Here is a 19,825-nt window from a genome sequence, read left to right on the forward strand (position 1 = left end):
CTCGGCCTTACGCTTCTAATAAACTCATTGTCCCAAACGTAGATTTTTAACAGCAGAATAAGACCTGAGCTAGTCCCCACCACCTCATAACTGCTGTGTGAGAAAATAAGTATAATGACTTTGTCGTTATTGGGGCATGCACTGTTATAAATGTAAATAGACAAAGGCATCTTAGAAAATACATATTTTTAGAAATAATATACATCTTAATATATACCCTTAGAAATAATCTAAAGGCTAGATTATATCAAACTCTGTCAATCAAAGATCAAATCCAAAGATCTTGCTAGGTTTAGACTAGAAGGTAGGATTTAAAGGGTGCAGGATAACCCACCATATGAAAGGGATATAGGATGTGGGTGAACCCAAAAAGACAAGTCGAAAGTGTTCAGCGTTGGGGAAGTAACCCAAAATCCAGGACAATTACAACTGACCACCTGTAGCTGAATAGCTGCTTTGTAGCTTCAGAGACTAGAAACTGGAAAACCTAAGTGAAATCCTCTCTGCCTGTCTGATCAAGATAAGGAGAGTGCCCTCATTCATAATGATTAACTCAAAATAAATTTTAACTGTTCCTTCCCCAAAGGTTTACATAGCCTTCTACAGACCCTAATACTTGTTTGTTAAAAAAGAGGTTCTTCTAAGTATCACTAGTATAATTGGTTTCAGTTCCAGAAGATTGGATGATTGTTTCCCCCTGTCTTTATTTACTTCCCAGATTTCACATGCATCTTCTGAAGTATTTGCCAGCCCCCTACAGAAACCATGGTGTTGCTAGTTAAAATCCAGAAAGAAACTTCACTGTGTACAGTTACACTGTCATGCTGATGCCTAAGTGCATCAGCACTCTGAACACATTTCTTTCATCAATTTCAACAGAACATTTCTGGTATCTTGGTATATGAAGCTAATGCTGATCTGTAATCAGCAGCTGGAGGTGGTAAAAACCCTGGACAAAGCTGCTAATGCTCTGCCAAAGAAAGCAAAACTAAGGTAAGGAATTGCTCCTGGCACTAGGATCTAGGCATATATTACTGCAAAAGCAAGAATGGAATTCTAAAAAGCAAAGTATTTTTACAATGGTGGAGAGGTGTCCAATGAAATTAGAGTTTTCAGTATTTTAAGTTTAATCTTGCTCAGTTTTATTTCCTTTGCCAAAAGAAACTATAAAAAAATATTTTTTTCTTCCTAATTCATTACTACTGAGTTAATAATCACCTTAGTTAAAATTAACTCAAACTAATGGATTGAACTAAGTTGTATGGACTATTAAAGCTCCACCTAAAGCTCTACCCAAAGCTAAAAGTGGTGCATTCCTTTATGCAAGGATGAATTTTTTCCTTCAGGACATAACCTATAGAAACTGTGTTAGTCTGATAAGGAACTCCAAATACCTACCAGCCTTCTTTTATAGAGAAGTATATGCCTCTATTTTAAATTTAAATAGGAACCAAACTTAAATGTAAATTAAGAAAAGAACACTAGTTTTGTGAATTATATAAAAAACTTAAAAGCTTTATCATTTGCCTGCTGGACTACAGGGGTAAATAGGTCTTGTGTGACTTACAAGTGAGCAGTTTGCTTTCTAATACTGCTGCAGAAAAACTGACAAAGTGACATTCAAGTAATAGATTAATTTACAGTGCGTTCCAAGTATTATTTTCAAATCACTGTGGTTGTTTACATAGAGAGTTACCAGTGATCTTTCAGTTGTTTCCAAGCTCAAATTCATTGACTATTTATACTGATTGTTGTTACTGATCGCTAGCTCAAAGCTAGGACAAAACATGAAGTCTGTGCTAGAAAGTGAAGTCTCTTCCATGTGCTAACACATTAATCTCGTCCTGAGAATACTGTTATAACCTAGGTTCTGCAAACCTTGAGCATGGGAGCTTCTTTGATCCCAGAGGTCACTGCTCTTCTGATAGCTTCTATCACATTGCTGCTGAAAATCACAAGGTGGAAAAGGTCTAATTCCTACCTGAGCTTTTCTTGTGGATTAGGTAGCACGGTATGAATTGTTTTAGTGGATGACTCAAGGTTGAGATCTGGATCTCTCATGAGGCTTGGGACTGAGTGGGAAAGGCAGAACAGATTGTCTGGACTCTGAAATTTTCAGCTTTACTGTCTTATGGTGTGTGGTATCCTCTAAGTAGCTCTGGAGCTTGATTAACATGGAGCAAGCCCCTATGAGACTTGCATACCTGTGTTTAGAAACTGAGCTGTTGAAGTGTGTTTGTGTATGTAAGAGACTTCATTTCCTGACTGTTGCCTTGAAAAGAAGTGTCTGTTTGAGGAGGTTACTATAGTACTACAGAAACCTCACTCTTGATAGTTATCTACCCAAAGGCAGGCAGGAAGGTCATGCTGTACTTCACAGTTTGTATACTGCTTTATAAAAGTTCTGTTTGTACTGCTGTGTTAATGAACTGTTTAAAAGTCTCGACCTGCCCATCAGCTGTTTGTGCTGTGTATCATGTTGTCTCCAAATGTAACAAAGATTTTTAAAACAACATAAACAAGCTCACTAGCAACACAATCCACTTTTTTTGTCTTCTAATAGGACCCGATCTGCCACATTTATTTAAAACTAGACAATTAGGAAAGAAATACTAGTTGGAGTATTCTAGGCTGACAGTTACAGTAAATTCACGATGACATGAAGATTTTTGTATTTATAAACGGAAGTTTCTATTAATAATACTTGAGAAGTTTTGGACCATGACCCAAGTATAACTGATACAGTAGCCTGTTTAAATTTGCAAACACCCCTCCTGCCCTCAAATACCTGAAAGCGAACTATTCTGCTGATTGCAAAGGGCTGTTAATTCCTACCCAATTACACCACGCCATCTGCATCACTTCACACGGGGTGCTGCACAAAAAGATGTGATGGTGCCAGTGTCTGTTGTAGCTTCCAATTTGTTTTCCTTGATGATGGCAGATCAGCTGCCCACTAAGAGATAAACTTCCTGCTGCTGGCCTTGTTGAAAGAGAAGGATCTAACACCACAACCACCACAAAAGGGTAAAAGTTATCCAAAAGGACCTCCTGCATTGCTAATGTGAAAGCATCTAGATATAGTATGCTTGATATTTGCTTGGAATTTTCAAGACACGGCGTTGGCCCATAGTGCGATTCATAAAATGGTGCCCAAGTCCTGCAGACTTAAGTAGCTGTGGCAGGACTTTGAGAGCTTTCCAAGGAAACATATTTATCAAGTCAGCTTGCCAATCTGGCTTGCAGTTTTTAAAAAGCATGTTATTTTCACAACCTGTATCTCCCTCCCAGTCTGTTGCAATTCTTCAGGACACTACTCCCTACCTTTCATAGTGGGCAAACAACTGAAAACTCCTTTTCTCTTAGTATAAGTTTGTGTATATCTGAAATGTTTAAATGTCATGAAGCAGAGGAGATTTTCAACCTTCAAATTTTAAAATTCATCATAGTGAAACTACTTAATTTAAGTAATTAAAAAAATCAAAATGATGAGGAAAAGCAGGAAGAGATTAATTATCCATGATCTTTAGTATAACTGGATGTGGAAATTGTGAAATGTATATAAATCAATGATTTATATTTGACTACCTTCTCTATAGTTGGACCTAAATTATCTATTAAGAGTATGTTGCTGATCCATTTCAGAGCCTGCTGAAGTGGTTTTATTGCACAGAAATGAATATGTGAGGGTTGGAAGAAAAACTGGGTGTAATTTCTTTATACTTGACCCTAAGCACCACTGAGGCTTGCAGCTGAAAAAGGCAACGGGATAGTGCTTCTAAGTCCAATTGTGTAGATGTAGCATTATATTTTCAGTGTGCAAGAACATTATGTTTGTATTGTAATACAAAATGTATAGATACAAATGAAAAACAAGAAGTAAAACTTTTACAAAATATTTTTCTGAATTGATGTATATACATTATACACATTATACATGGATTTTAGATATCACACGTCTCCAGGTTTACTCACAACGGCTTTCTGTGCTGTTCTTGTTTATTGATTTGTGAGTCATTCTTGCATCTGTATTATATTATTATTCTGGATTAAAGAAGGAATTAGGTACAGGATCCCGTATAACTAAACTATACTAAATACAGTGCCTGTCCAATTTAGATTTTTTTAAAAAACTGGGGCAGAGAGGGATTATTTAGATATTTACTAGACCAAGGCTGAAGATTTGCCAAGTAAAGTAGTGGTATAACAAAAGCTAGAGTGTATCATGAGAATACTCTTTAAATTTATAATAGTTACATGATGTGATTATGGGGGTTTTTTTAAAGGAAAAATAATTACACAAATCAAACAATTACTTCATTTTTTTGTCTCATGGTGCTTGTATTGTAAATAAGGAGGAGTACTGGAAGTGGAAAATACTGTTTGACTATTCTTTTAAACAAGAATCCCTTTTCACAATGAAGGCTGTACATCTTGTGTAATTTTGAAAAACAGAGATGAAGAGTTAAGAGTTGAAGACAGTTTGGTCCCTGAGCAAATATCTGGAAAACAAAGTCTCTACAATGGTTCCCAAGGCCACCTTTCCCCATCACTATCAACAGACACATTTCTTTTTGAGCTATAGGTGTATGCCACCACCGGTAAAGCATAATCCTGAAATTGGCTCATCATCATTCCAGTTCAGGCCAGGGTTTTAATTAAAGGGCTCCTCCTGTTATAAACCACTGACACAAATGTAAACCTGTCCGCCTTTCTTTTGGTTCTGGATGTGCTTATTCTCTATGTCTTGTACATCAGAAAGTTTTTAATTAGTACAGAAACCCTGCAACAAAGATGTGTTATCATGATACATAATCCTGTCATAACAAAGTGGGACATTTAGTTGGTCTGTTGTTGGCAAGAAGTGGCTGACTCCCTGTTTCCTTGAGTTTCTGTCCACTTTGAGGTGTCATTAATGCTGGAGCGGAGAGGTGATGAGAAGCTCCTTTCAGCTGATGAAAGTTGTTAATATAGCTGGCAATCAGTAGAGTGATCTCAAGAATCTATAACAGGAACATGAAAAACTCTTTAAAAAACACAGTGATGTGTTTTGAATGCTGAAAAAATAGCTAACTTTTTAGCAAGTGACAATCACCGTCAACTGGAAAGTACTCATACTTTAGCAAACAAATTAATTATGGGAAGAAAGAAGATGCCTAATAGAGCTTTTTTTCTATTACTCCTTGCCAATAATGTAATGTTATTCCCATGAGTATGCTGGATGCTTTGTCTTCCAGAGTCTTCAATGACTCAAACAGATGGTTTCTTTCACTTTGAGAGAGATTTTGAAGTCCGAAAGCTGACGCTCTGAGAAAAAACTTTCATATGTTCCCTTGATTTTGCTAGAAAATATCTAGCACTCAGTGAACTAAAGACACAGGGTAGATAAAAGGAAAAAAGACTTCTAGGAGTGTTTTACCATATTTTCTCTTTGCAATCTACACAAACTTGCCTGTAAGGGCACAATCTGAAGCAACTTCAACAGATGTGTTTTACTATGCATATTTGAATGTGTTGTGTTTTGACCCAAATTTCTATGTGGAATTTAGTATCCTGTTTCAGAAATTGTCCTGACTACAAGCTGAAGACCTAAAAATCTTTGCTTTAAAAAAAAAAAAAAAAGGCCGTCTTACCAAGGAAGGACATAATACAGATTTAAAAAGCATGAACAGTTGATTTACCAAAGGTAAACATTTCCTGGTATTTTTAAGAAGTGACTGATCTTTCAGATCTTGTGTTCTGCAATTCCATTGCAGAACAAAAATGTACCTTCTTAAAAATTATTTCCAGTGTTGCTCAAGTAGTCTTTAGGTACTGCATACACTTCCTGTTCTTAATAGCCTCCTTTGTCCTTCTATGAAAAAACTGGAATGTTATAGACAGGGACATGAACAAGAAAGGAACACATCAGTATTGTCACTGTTAGCTCTTATATTACCAGTTGCTTCATGCTCTAAAACCATCTGGCAAAAGTCAGTAATCCCAGAAGGCTAGGAATAAAGGAGGTGTTTCATCTTGCACATCTGTTAAGGATTATCCAGTAGAAGAAGTAGGAAAGTAGCAGATGGTGGGAAACTATTTCAGGTAATATACCAACCTTTGGTTTTGACATGGCAAAAAGGTGTTTTTCAGTTGATTTGTCCTTTCTCTGAGCGTTGTTAACAACCAACATAAAATCATCTTGATAGCCTCCGAAAGTCATCAGACTCTTATATGTATATGTAATTGTTAGTCGCTTAAAAAAGAAAACAAAAATAATCCCAAACACAAAGCTATAAGCAGGACAATGAGAAAAGCATATTATAAGAAATACTTTAAAATATATATACTTAAATGTGTGTTTTTCAAAAGTTGTTAGCCTCTTATGATTCTTGAAATTAATTGTAGATTGTGGGATAACTTAACTCAGACCTTCACCATGAGGAACTTCCATTGCAGATGATAATTCCTGTAAATTTGATCTCTGTTTCTACTCCAAATTAATTAGATCAAAGATACTTTAAGGAAGTTTCAACTCATGTCAATTGAGTCAAGTGTGTGGCTCAATTTACAGAAGTCTTGACTGACTTTGAGAGAAGTTAGGAATTCCATTTGAAATCGAAGCAGTGTCTAAACAAATTAAATGGAAGAGTATGAGACATCTAAAGGAATTTATCTCCGGGACTTCTCTTTGTGCAGTGATGCAGTTTACATTCACACAAATGAAATCCTGTTCTCTTTTTTGCATCTCTGATCAGACATAAATGCTCTTCAAGGCTCCTTTCCTTTCTATCCTTTGGCTCTAACTGTTCAATGTTCAACACCAGCCTACTGGCCTTTGAGTGTACGATTAGCATTAAATTTATGACCCACAGTAATGCGCTGCAGATGTCCACATTTAAAATTAACTGGGAGTTAACAGCTGTACAATAACTTACTTGATGTCCTTTGGTTACTAAACCTTTTTTTTTCCTTATTTTGAAATGATATCTTCTCTAACTACCCATTGGAGCATCATTTCTGATACCCTTGATCCTTCCTATGAAAAATCAGGATAGGCCCTGGAAACTGAGCATTTATTAAATTGAAAGTAAGACATGCTGATACTGTGAACTGGCAGTGCTCTGCAGAAATGCCATAGCTAGCTCTATGAGTAGATAGTGTTTATAGAGCTTTCTGCAGTCTGCCGCAAGCTCATTTTACTTGTTCTCTGAACAAGCTGAGCTGCTCTTTGATCTCCTCATGTTCTTTGTTTTATCCTTTCTTTAACTGTACAGAAACATAATGAAAAAGCCCGTATCAGTACAGTTATAAGTTGAGATTTTAATTTTCTGATACTCAACATTAGCACTTGCTAATAGCACCATGCCATTCTGTTTCTTTACAGTATATAAATTAAAGCTAGGATCTTCTCAGGCACTGCTTTTTTACAGTGATTACTATGAGTCGTTTTCTGTGAAAACCTTTATTGCAAATCAAAGGAAAATCAGAGCCTAAAATGACATAATTAAACAACGCTGGGTTATATTACCTACTATTAAACAAAAATAATACAATGAAAATAACAATCTTTTAAAGTAACTGCTCTTTGCAGAGTGTATATATTATGAATAATAATGGAAAATTAAGTCTCCAGGAAAAGAAAATTAATGTTATTGTGAGAACTGTAACTATGAATCTCCTGACATCTCAATGATTAAAATATTAACATTTCATTAAAAGATACAAAAACTGTATCTGATAAACAAAAATAAATTATGTGCAAAGAATTCATTACTTATTTCTATTACTAGTGCTGCTATAATGATAACATTAAAGTGTTTTGAAAGGACTGAATTTTGCTTTAAGAGAAAGACTAGATAACTTAGCATGGAAGGCTAAAGCCTTCTTTTATGTGGTCTGATGGTGAATCTCTCCATACACTCAGTATTAAAATCTACTTCCATCAAAATTTAAAAAGCAATTTCACTTACCATAGAACTGTAATCGAGGATGCTTATGCCATCTTCATGTACAGCAAACCATATGAAGGACTTCTCAACTGAGGATGTTGCTAGAGGCTACAAAGAGAAATGTTCTTTACTACTTCAAAATGAGGCAATATGTAAATAATTATGAACTCTCAGCTATTACAGAGCTCTCTCCATCCACAGATCTTACTGAGATTTACACAGGGAAAGAACTGGTGTAAAATAATTTAAGTAGCTGCCCAAAGCCATGTAGGCAGCCAGTGGCAGGAATACAACCTCAACCTAATAGTCTTGAAGCCTCCCTTGGTGCTTAGTCCAATAAAATGTACAGACTCATTAATAAAATAAAATTTAAAAAAAACAGGTCTTTTAAAGTTTGTTCACTGACACGTGTCTATATATGCAAAGAATAATGCTGATAAACAATTATTTATACACACACACACACGTGCTGTTATTACATAATAAAACAGAAGGGATGAGGTGACTGTTTTGTTTAATAAAGCTGTTACTTGAATAAAGTGAATTAAGATACTGGTGATTTAAGAGAAATTGAGAGGCCAGCACAGAAGTGAGTGTTCTAAATACGTTTAACGACACTGAGTGTTTCTGCAAGGCTCAGCTTCCACAGCCAGTTAATGATGCCTTGTCAATATTCTACTAGTTATCAGGTAAAAAAAGTCTGGAACAAAAAGCCTATCTCAAACTAAGTTATAAGAAAATTAAAAGAGATCACCTAGACTAATGTTGTAAAACAACCAGTAATTTCACCAGTGAATGACTTGCACAAGTTAGTAATTTCACAAGATATTCAATCAGGACATGCATAACACACTCATTTCCAACAAAAAGGTATTACTATTTGCAAATTACATTTCTATTTAAAAAAACAAACAAACAACAAACACCACTCAATCTCAGTCAAGTTTCTTACTTTTGCTGCGAACAACTTAGCACCAAAGAAAGACCATTTTCTGGCCACAGTGAGATAAATGCGCACACAGTCTGCAGCGCTGTGCCCCCGGAGAGCCATCCATCTTGTAGACAATCGCTGACAAAGCTGTCTGTTGAAATGATGGAATTTAGTTATTGAAAGGAATTGAAATGATTACCCGTAGCGACGTTAATGAAAAAAAAATCATTTTAAGTTAATAGAACAATTATCACTTACACATTATTAAATAAATCCAAAATGCCATTTAATATTTTTATGCACATGAAAATTATTGTCTTATGATTTCTGAAATATGATTAAATATTGATGTAGCAGTTGCAGCATAAAGGGCAAAAGTCTAGTACAGCTTTTAATGTGTCTCTACAGATGATCAATCTACCTTTATCAGTACTCAACAGCTACGCCAGTTGTCATTTCAAAAATCCATCCAGCTTAGCACGCATCTTTACCTGTGGCTAGTAAAAGATGTGGAAGATGTAGCTTAACACTACTCTGTATTAGTGTATCTGGCTGCTGCCAGCAAAAAGGCTGCTTCTGATGCAGGATGCGTTCACACTGGCTGTTTTCTTTTGTGGCCCCATGGTGAGCTGGTGCAATAAAATGATCCTATGGAAAATGAATCCTCAACAAGAAATACCCTAGAATAACATTCTAGCACATTGACTTGCAGGAATGACTCAACCAAGCAGCCACAAGTTTATTAGATACAGCCCAAGAAAAGGGAGGGGCAATATATAGTAAAGGAAAATCTTTCACTTGCTGTTTACTACTACTGGAAGTTCATGAAGTTAAACTGGACACTTAGCAGAATACAAGATACAGGGCAGGTACAGAGTTACTCTTTCACTGCCACAGACTTCCAGCTCTGGCAATAGGTAGTTTAGGGACTCACTGAACAATTCAACAGATGTTTGACTTATTCTCCGTGAGTTACTCTACTCTAGGATCTATTATACTTGGTTCTTTGAAATTAATTGCACAACTCCCTAGTTGTTGCATATATACTTTTTAATGTCCCTATTATATTTTGAGTATGTAATAATGTTACTTTGTTCATATGATAATAGCTTTAAACTTTCTCAACCCTGTAATGAAGATCGGAGAAAATATTTTTATTACTTTTATTGGACTTAAAAATTGCTATTTTACTGACTTTGGATAATTTTTTAACCTTTTCTGCTCTTCTTCATGTTAGTAGGTGTTCATTGAAATCAATTACAGATTATTAATTTTAAATTGTGATACCCTACTAGCAATTCCACTAAATTAACATTATTGCCAGTTCGACTGGCTGCCAAGTATTGCACACTTGAATAGCAAACACGCAGATCTGATCTTCGTGTCCTTTCAGTAGTCCTTTAGTCTGTGCACAGACTTAATTTAGATTTGCTGAGTAAGAAAAATAAGAATTTCAAAATAGCTGTGTTTTGTAATACTGTGTAGAAACTTGTACAGCTTTTGCTGTAATGTGTGTTTAATGATGGTTCTCTGTTTAGGTTAGAAATATACAAAGGAAATGGGTCCTTCACTATAATAAGAAAATGACTTTTCAACAGCTTTAGGCAAATATGGCCTAACAGTAAGTTGTACCTAATGCCAGTTTAAAACCTCCTCCTTTCACTCCTAGATTTTTAGAGGATATGAATCAAGAAATATATTTCACCTTAATTGTTCCTCTGAACAACCATGCCTGTATCTTTTAGGGTAGAATCTTTCCAAAACTTGTTTTAAAGTTTGATTGGATTTGGACTGAGAAGTGACTTGCCCTGCTGGAGTTGAGAAAGGCCGTTCAAAATCTCCAATCTCTACCTAAGGGAAAAGACCATGAAGAAGAAAATTTTTTGTTACTCCACAGTAATTTTCTAGCTGGGTATGATGAGATATCTTTTCCTCTGTCTTACCAAGTACTAAATGAAAAAAGTTTGTCAATTAATGTATATTCTTCAGGGACATAAAAGTAATTCAAGTAATTTTCTTATGTTATATTGACCATGGAAAAAAGATAAATATCAGTTCATAAATTGAACAAATATAATACTTACTAACTTTGCTCTGAGATGGCTTTTTTGCAGCTGATAAAAGCCAGTTTAGATTTATTGAGTAGTAACACCATCAAACAACTTTCTCAGTAACTTTCCCTTGAGCCTTTACTTTTTAAAAAATAAAACAGATCTTAACAAGACCATGTCTAGTGAAGGTGTCTTAGGCTTTCATTAAACAGCAGTTACTTTGGTATATTAACTTGCAGAAATTACATTAGGAATAGTCAATGAAGAAATGGTACATGATTACATGATATTTAATCAAAGAGAGCCTGACAGTCTAGGCAGTTAAAAGCACTTTTTCTCCATTCCAGTGCCAGCAGCAGCATATGCTGTACAGCGTTTCCACTGAAATAGAGAGTTAGCCTTTCACAAAGATTCCAACCCAGTCTGTTTCTCTCCTTACCATGTGTAAAAGGTGGAGGTCACCTGACTGTCAAGCAATCCTGGACCAGTTTCTTTATTCATGTTTTTCATCTGTAAAACTGCTGTGTGAGTCATTAATGCACAAGGATTACCTGAGCTAAAAGAGCTGTCAATTCCATTGCTAGTTCTTTGTTTACAGGGAAAAGTCCATTGACTATTTGATCATTTGTCTGATACACTAGCAGCAACTTCTCTCTGTCTGTCTCCCCATGGACTTGAACTGAAAAATAAAGCCTATAGAAAAGACAGAAAGTTATTAAAGAAGATAGGAAAATGCATTAGCCCTGGATTAGCAGTATCTGCTGTGAATGTGACATATTTACGTCAGCGTCAAAACACATTAGTAGAGCAACACTTGTACTTGAACCAGTGAGCAAATATTTAGTTTCAGTCTTCTGAGTTCAGTGTTGCCTTTTTTTTTGACAGCCTTGCTCACCTCTTAAGAACTAGAAAATATGAACTATAGTTTTTTGTTAGGTTTTTTGAAATTCTTCAGTTACCCCTATTTATTACTTTTATTGCAAGTCTTTCAGATTAAGAAACTCTGCATAAATTAGAAACAAACCTTCAGAAAAGGCAGAGATGTTATATTTGTTATACAAACCTATTTTTATATGTAAGGCGGACAGTCCTTGTGCCCTCACATTTCCCAGGGTGTTGTTCTTTGGAGGCCTGCTCCCATTTTGAAATAATGTCACAGATCTAGAAGGAAAGCAATACAAAATTGACTTTGTTATGTATTCCTCTTTTAAAACACCTTTGAATAGAAATTGTCTGCTAAAGTAATGTCTTTTACCTACTACATATCAGAAACATATAGCTTGAATTTCTAAACTTACTGAAAGAGCTATACAAGAAATGTTAACTGAAATCTCTAAATGCATCTTGGACTCTAATTGCTTTTTAATTTTAAAGGACTGTGACTAGTAACAGCTTACTTTTTCTTTTTAACCCAGCTGCTCCTTCTATGAGTAATATCAGTCTCCCAGACAAGGCTTTTAAATATAGTTTACTGAACGAATTTCAGCAATTGAAAAAGTGATTTTTTTTTTTTTAATCTTTCCTTTTACATTATGAGGAGAAAAACCTAAAGAGAGTTTTCGGCCTGAAAAATGTTTTTCTCTACATTGTCTGAAGGGTGGTCCGTAAAATGAAGATTTTTTTTTTTTTTTAATATGCAGAACTCTAAATTAAATAGTTTTGTTTACCTTGATGTTGCCTTGAAGACAGTGCTCTATATCCTTGCCAGAGGGATCATCAGAAAACAGTGCAAATCCTGACTCAGCTGGTTTCCTCATTCCTGTATCCTGGTTCAGGGTGTTCAGAAATTCATCCACTGTGGTAGAGGCATCAAACCCAACAACCTAAAAAAGCCAACAAAATTTAATTTACTATCAAACCTGCTAAAAAATGCCAACCTTCTCTCCCTGCAAAAAATCTAATATATTGAAGAATATTACATCTAGAATAATGGTGGCAAAATAAGACCCAGTCCACCCCCTGTGAATAACTTACTGTCATTGGAAATTAAAAAAAATCCTTAAAGGATTTGGAAAAGATTAGAGGTCTCCTTATGGGAAGTCAATTTAGTGGAGTTCTCCAATCTACAACTGATGAACTTCCCAGCAGATTATACCTTACTGTATTTTGTTCATGAAACCAAAGTCACTATCAAAAAGCTTCCAAATGTAGTATTTTTTGTTTTCTTTCTTTGTTACTAGTTTCTTTGTACTTGCTACATTTGACTTTCTGTTACAGAAATTGTACAACAGAAAGCAGACTAGTAATCTGAGCTTTACATAACACCCTTGAAAAATTAAGAAAGCACATTTCCTACACTTTTCAATATGGTGGTGAAACAAATGAGATCATTGAATAATTTTTCTAATCATGTGCAGATGATGAAAGGAGGAGTATTTACTGGCAGATACACATTGGCAGATCCAAAATATTTTACAGATGTTGCTCTGTCAGTACTACATAGACCAGTAATACTTTTAAGTTTTATTTTCCCAAATCTGAATTTTTGTCTGTTGTTACCAGCATTAAAGTATTTTTAGCAAAAAATGACTTTTATACAAATACCAATTGCTGATGTTCACTTCTGTCTACTTTGAGGGTGTTTACTGTATTTGTTCTGTTGAAGATGGCCCCTTACCTCTTTTTTTGCAAAAAACTATCTTGAAAAAGGATCCTGGACTTCTATTTTGGGATTCTCAGGGGTTGAAATGAAAAAAAAAAATCTGTTGAATCTAGCTTTAGAGATGAGTACAAGAGTTTTCAATTCCACTAGAATTGATTATTTGCTGATCCAACTGAGGTTTAATTACAATTTTCATATCCCTTAACGATACATTTTTAAGCAATAAATACCTAATGAAGTTATCCCTTTTATTCTTCAAACTTCAATTTTGAACCCTCCCATTTAAATATGTGTTGTTTTCTGTTTTATTGGGCAAGCAGTAAGCAATTAAGAAACTTAGAGGAGAAAACAAGTAGAGTTCTTCTGTGACCTGAAATGAGAAGTTTATTCAATAGACTTTTGATTTAATATACAAACCTGCTTTCTGTCTAGGAATACTGTGAATTGTTAAAAAATTGTCTCTCAACTGCTCTCAACTGTTAGAAACACAGACCAGGATATGAAGCAGTAATGCATGGCAGCCCATGGAAAGTTTCCTACAGGCTTTGACTGATGAAGTCCCAAAAGAGTTAAGAATCAAGCTGTGTTTGTTCTGTAACAAATATAGTTATCCTTCATGACTGAGAATGGGAGTTTCAGCTGTGCTTTCAGGCCTTCACTAAGATACTTTCGAAATGTCTGATGAAAGGAAGTGGTATTTAATACCTTTCCTGGTTCTCCAGTCTAATTAATTCATCTGTTGGTCAGGTTAAATAAGAAACAGAACTGCAGAATTTCTCACGTTTTTTCTTTCTTTTAAAGATTTTTTTCCCAAAACCTTTGCTCTTTGTTGACCAAACCTGATTCCATTACTTTGTGTCTGCCATTGCTGGCACTGGCACAGGATGAAACTTGAACCATGTTTACCTTAAAACAATTTTGATACGGTACTTCATTAGCAAGGGGTTGGGAGGTTACATTTTGTGGTCTATCTGACATTACCTGATATATGCCGTTCATGAAATGAACTGGAATGCTGAAGGGCAGTGAATGGTGGTATGGATTTCTTAGAAGAGTGGAAAGAATTTCCATTCTGGAAGGTCTGGCTTCTCGGTCTCCATTCTGCTGTGTACGCTCTACACATCGCTGACAGTATATTGCATATTTCCCAAATTCAGTCCTGTGACAAAAAAGACTCACTTAAGGCAATTCTTGGGGGCTGACTGAAAAGTTAGTAAACTGTGAGTAAATCTCTCTGGCGGTGCCAAATGGAAGGAGGACTGAGATTTCACTCTGCAAGATTTCCAACACATTTTTCCATGTGGAATTATGAAGAGGATTAGTCCACTGAGAGGAACAGAATTGTGCCAAAGACGAACATGGCTCAGAGTGTTTTGTGTACATTTTGTTTACATGGTTTTGCAACATACAGTCAGAGTTCCACTGCAGAGTATTTTTCAAAACAAATATAGCTTACCAAAGTGATGCATAAAATTACATGTACTCCCTTTTCGTAGCACTGGAGCACGATTCTACTCACATATATTTTACAATATAGGTCAAAAGATCTGAAATATTGCATGAAAGATTGAAAAGAAAATACTTCAGAAAGGCTTTTCAACTAGCTGGGTAATAATATTCGGGCACACCTGGAATCTGCATTCTTCTTTAAATGAAGTTTAAGAAGCCAAAGGAATGGGTGCTGTGGCAGAAAGAGTCCAACGCAGAGAGCCAAGAGCTGCAAGCCCTGGACAAAAGGAAGACGACATTCACTGCTTTAAACATTTTACAAAGTAAAGCTTCCTGCTGTTGCTCCTGGCCAGCAGTACAGCTTACTGTGCCAAGTTGAGTAACAGCTGTAAAAAGGAATAAAAACCCAAAACAGAGAAAAAGCCAAGTAAATAAGTATATCACCTCATCGGAAGGCCATAATGCTATTTACTTACGTACATCAAGTTTCCTTCGGGCTGGGAGTAAGAAAGCAGATCAGTTTGTATAAAAAGCAGTTAATACACATGATAAAACCACTAAGAAATGAGGCAAAGCCTCTTCAGTTTTAATTCAGCTCTCCTGTTAGACGTGTTATGAAGCAACCTGTAAGATATTTTCCTCCTATCAAATAAAAGCTATTGAAAAAGCAATTATTCAATATTTTGTTATATTTTCATTACTCAATATATATCCACAGGCTTCACTTAATACAGAGTGCACAGGCACAGATATTCCCTTTCATCTAATACCTGCACTTCAATGGAGGATAGCATCGGCTCTGTTTCTGGAAGACACTGCAGTAGAAGCAAGTATAGGAGACTACATCTGAATTCAGGACTTGAAAAATTAGTGTGAGGCTGCAAACATTGAACTGAACATATTAAGTCCTAAAAATTATGCCAGTGGATTATGAAAGCAACAACTTATCTATCTGTATCAGAGGGAAGGTCTTGCCAGTGGTATGAAAGTACCAAAGCAGGATTACTGTTAGTTTAAATTCCATCAGTTATATTTAACTTCAGTGTGTGCTAATGAATGAGGATGTGCTGTATCTGTTACAGAAGCTCTGCAGATGTTTTGGCAATGCACACATACTGGCCATATCCCAGATGTGGGCTGTTTCTAGATAACAGGTAAGTCTGCTGGTCATGGTCTACTTTCTATGGCAGGATAAAAACTTATCCATTACAGAAGCCTTATTATGGTAATTTTCCTTCTCAGTTTCTGATCCATCTCCTAGTTCTGTAGGTAATGCAGCCTAATAAGCACTACGGTTCCAGTTCTGTTAATTCTACAGACTACAAGTATTGGCTTTACTTTCCATTTCAGTTAATTTAATTGTTATATAATTGCCTACCGGTGAACAGCTGGTAGTGGACAAAATACAGGATTTTAAGTATATATTTGTATTGTAGCATGCAGAGTGCATGCAGAACAGCAAGAAGTGACAGCTGTCAGAAAGCCTGAGCATATCTGAGATTCCAGAACAAGACACTACAGCTTTTATTCATGCTCATGCTATAGAGACATCTGCCATGTGGTTTAGCCCACCAGGCTTTCTGATGCAGCATCTCTCTTGGGAAAGATGCAGTAGAAGATAATTCCATACCTGATGTTTCACTCAACACTTAACTTGAAGGTAGCCTATTGTATGTCCAGCCTCTAGAAGCAGCACAGGCATGGATACCCTCTATCACCAGAAACACAAACTTTGGTGGAGGAAAGCATCAGCTTTGTTTCAGGAAGACACAACAGTAATAAGATGTTAGTTTAGGTTTTTATCTGATTTTCAGCAAGAAGATGCTACAAGGGAGTGGATGTCCTTCACCATTTTAAACTGTCTGTGTAGTTCTTTCACAGCTGTTGAAACAAATACCATTAAAATAAAATCTGGGTTACCTGTATTGGTCCTGCCTGGTTTTGTGGATGTCGACGTCTAGTCTGTTTAATAAGTTGGCAACAGATCTCACTTTGAAGTTCAGGGTGTGTGAGACAGATCTGCAAAGCACTTTGGGCTAAAGATACATGGTAATCAATGGCAGGAGAGTCAACTGCAGCATTGATAAACAACTGGCAAGTCTAGAGAGAAAATAATAATCAAGTGAGTTTGCACACATATGTAATACATACATACATACATATACGTATGTAATATACAAATATCTTGGACATTCTGTATAATGGAAATGTGCTGTAACTGACATCAAAACTACTCAGTTTACCAGTAGACTAAGGAAACTCTGCTGGCCTTGCAAAAAGGGGTGAAAAGGGGCTAGAATGGATAAAAAGCTACACAGAGAGTCTTAATGTAAAAACACATCTTAACAAACTTCACTCTGTATCTGATGGAGTCAGCTCTAGCAGGAGTTGCAACAGTTGTAGTGGTAGGCAAGTTTAAGGACCTGCTGAATATAGTTGGACTTCCAACATAGGACTTGAAAATGCAAAGTGTGCAGCTCTCAGTGGCAGCCAGTGGGAAAAGCTTGTGCAAGTAGTGAGCAGAATATGGCAGAATATACACAGATAAGAAAACTATAATTCAGAGCCCTTTGTTTTACAGCTTGACTTTCACTGGTATTTTTACTGTGGTCAAGTATAACCTTTCCTATCCCCAGTACTGCCTTAGGAAAGCCAGGTGTTAAGCATGTGCTGTGCTGTATTGGAAGAAAACATAGATATCACTCATTGCATTTACTCTATGTAATAGTTTATGAATTTTCAAAGTCTATAAGCAAAAGAGAAGAAATGAGTGGAAGTTAAATCTACTTCTAGTCTATCTGAAAATATATGGATGCACAGGGACTGATTTTTGTCAGCAATGTAAAAACATTACTTGCTCTGTTTCTAAATAAATTCCCTACCTGACTTGTAAACTGAATTATACAACGTTTCAATAAAAGTTGTAGAAGTAATCTCTTATTTATTTATTTTAGGAAAGTGAGGTTTTCATCAGGTCTGAAATATATCTCAGAAAGTGATTTCCAAATAAATATAAATTTATTTTTATCAGATAAGTACATTTCCTTTTAAATTTTCATGCTGCAGGACTGCAGAAAACAAAATGGATGTAATTCTTTAATTAAAGTACTTCAAACACTTCAGACAAACAAGCCTGAAAGTTTGCCTACAAGTGGCTGTGACTGAACATAAAGTGCTTGTCTTGAATTTATTTCTATATCTGAACCACTACATCGAAATTCTCCAGATAGTTGATACTTCAGGGATTTTGGTCTTTAGACTTTTATAAGTTTTGCAGAGAAAGTCCACTTATCTAAGACCCATGCTTTCTAACTTGTAATTTATTTCACAATGTACAAAAAAAGGAACAGCATGATTTTATTTTGTCTCTGAAGTAGACTTCATAACTCTGGCTATTAGTTAACATTCATGAGTAGTTTACCTGGGTGAGAGCTGAAGAGAGGCCAAAGGTTAATGGCATTGCAGCATGCTGCCTCTCATAGGTATCGACCACCTATCTGGCCTTAATGGTCTTAATGGCACACAAAAATCTTCAAGAAACTGCAGCACAGCAGTTACAAACCCTTATGTGTCTCTAAATCATAAAGCCTTTTCACGACTACTTGGGAGATACACATGTATTTTCAAAGGTGTATGAAAATACTTAGAGGTGGATTTACAAAACCATTGTGAAATACTTCCAGTGATTTTACTCTGTAATATTTTCTGTGTTTATATTACTAGAATACCTAATTGGTCTTTTAAGAATAGCTACTTCTTACGAACACAAGATTTTCTTATAATGAGCAGTAAAATCTCTGCCTTCTTTCTCAGTTTGAAATAATACATCACTTGATGAAACTAGAAACTTTGGTTTTGCTTTTTCTTCAGATTTTTAAGAATGTCTTCTAGCTGGTTTAAATATATCTATAACAGAACTTTCACCTACCATTCTTCCTGACAAACTAACTGAAAAAACAGTATTTCAGATACAGTTCTTTGAAAACAGAAGCACTCTGATAGGTTCTCTGGGGCTTATGAACTTCATGATGAAATTATTATCATCCATGATGGCTGTGGATTTTCCTACTAACATGCACTTCATCAGTAACCTCAACAGAAAGGCTACAAACTGCTAAGCCTAAACTGCTCCCTCACACCTAAAAGCGATCTCTTTACATTAGAAGTGACACTTTTTGGTGATACCTATGGGGACATTCTGCTACTGTCCAGTAGTTTACCTCTGCTGAAGATAAAACTTCTCTTTTCATTTTTCTTATCTGTTATAAGCCAACTAATAGCCATCCTTTAAATAAAAGTAGTCAGTTAATATAAAAAAGGCATCTGCTATGGTTTTACCTTAAATAATTTAATTGCTTCAGTTTGCAAGGCTTCTGATGGCAATGTTGTAAGAGGGGAAGCAATTCCTTCTTTGCTGTGACAAAGGGTAGGGTGTCTCCAAATCTGAGAAGCTGAATAGATAAAATATGTACGTTTTGCAATTAATTCAGTTAATAAGTACATTCAGTAAATAAATATTAGAAGATTAGTATGTTGAAACAAAAACAAACTTACTGGTATCACCTTCCATATTTAGTAATTTGCAAATAAGTTGTTCAAACTCAGATCCAACATTTACACTGGTACTTCCAGCTGCAACTGTCAGATGATAAAGCCATGTGTCCTGAAGTAGAAAAACACACAACAGCTCACTCATTCCATGCTGAAAGGATCTGCTTCATCAGCATGTTGCTCTCAGCTTGAAACACTGCTAGAAGCTCCAGTTGAAGCCTAAAGGAGTCTGCCTGTGAATACACCTGTATTTATGGACTCTGTGTTAAAAATACTAAGCATGGCATATTGGACAGGGCTCTTTTCAGAA

At 35.8% G+C, this 19,825-nt stretch overlaps 2 protein-coding genes across 2 annotated transcripts in view; both read right to left on the bottom strand.

The window, feature by feature from the left end:
• Positions 1–1,028, bottom strand: part of DYNC2LI1 (dynein, cytoplasmic 2, light intermediate chain 1) — a 23,624-nt gene extending 22,596 nt beyond the window's left edge. Inside the window, exon 1 of the mRNA XM_010004945.1 lies at positions 1,015–1,028. Within this exon, the coding sequence (XP_010003247.1) occupies positions 1,015–1,028 (14 nt within the window). The remainder of the gene's footprint in view (positions 1–1,014) is intronic.
• Positions 1,029–4,692: 3,664 nt separating this feature from the next.
• The window catches only part of PLEKHH2 (pleckstrin homology domain containing, family H (with MyTH4 domain) member 2), a 49,173-nt gene continuing 34,040 nt past the window's right edge, over positions 4,693–19,825 (bottom strand). Inside the window, exons 17-29 of the mRNA XM_010004946.1 lie at positions 19,519–19,627; positions 19,303–19,415; positions 16,885–17,064; positions 15,144–15,241; positions 14,497–14,674; positions 12,581–12,736; positions 11,977–12,074; positions 11,465–11,606; positions 10,568–10,713; positions 8,884–9,013; positions 7,953–8,039; positions 6,098–6,235; positions 4,693–5,003 (exon numbers count right to left, since the gene is read on the bottom strand). Coding sequence (XP_010003248.1) covers positions 4,821–5,003; positions 6,098–6,235; positions 7,953–8,039; positions 8,884–9,013; positions 10,568–10,713; positions 11,465–11,606; positions 11,977–12,074; positions 12,581–12,736; positions 14,497–14,674; positions 15,144–15,241; positions 16,885–17,064; positions 19,303–19,415; positions 19,519–19,627 — 1,758 coding nt within the window. The 3' untranslated portion in view covers positions 4,693–4,820. The remainder of the gene's footprint in view (positions 5,004–6,097; positions 6,236–7,952; positions 8,040–8,883; positions 9,014–10,567; positions 10,714–11,464; positions 11,607–11,976; positions 12,075–12,580; positions 12,737–14,496; positions 14,675–15,143; positions 15,242–16,884; positions 17,065–19,302; positions 19,416–19,518; positions 19,628–19,825) is intronic.

Source organism: Chaetura pelagica, unplaced genomic scaffold, assembly GCF_000747805.2.
Source record: "Chaetura pelagica isolate M959 unplaced genomic scaffold, ChaPel_1.0 scaffold13, whole genome shotgun sequence".
Taxonomy (NCBI): Eukaryota; Metazoa; Chordata; class Aves; order Apodiformes; family Apodidae; genus Chaetura; species Chaetura pelagica.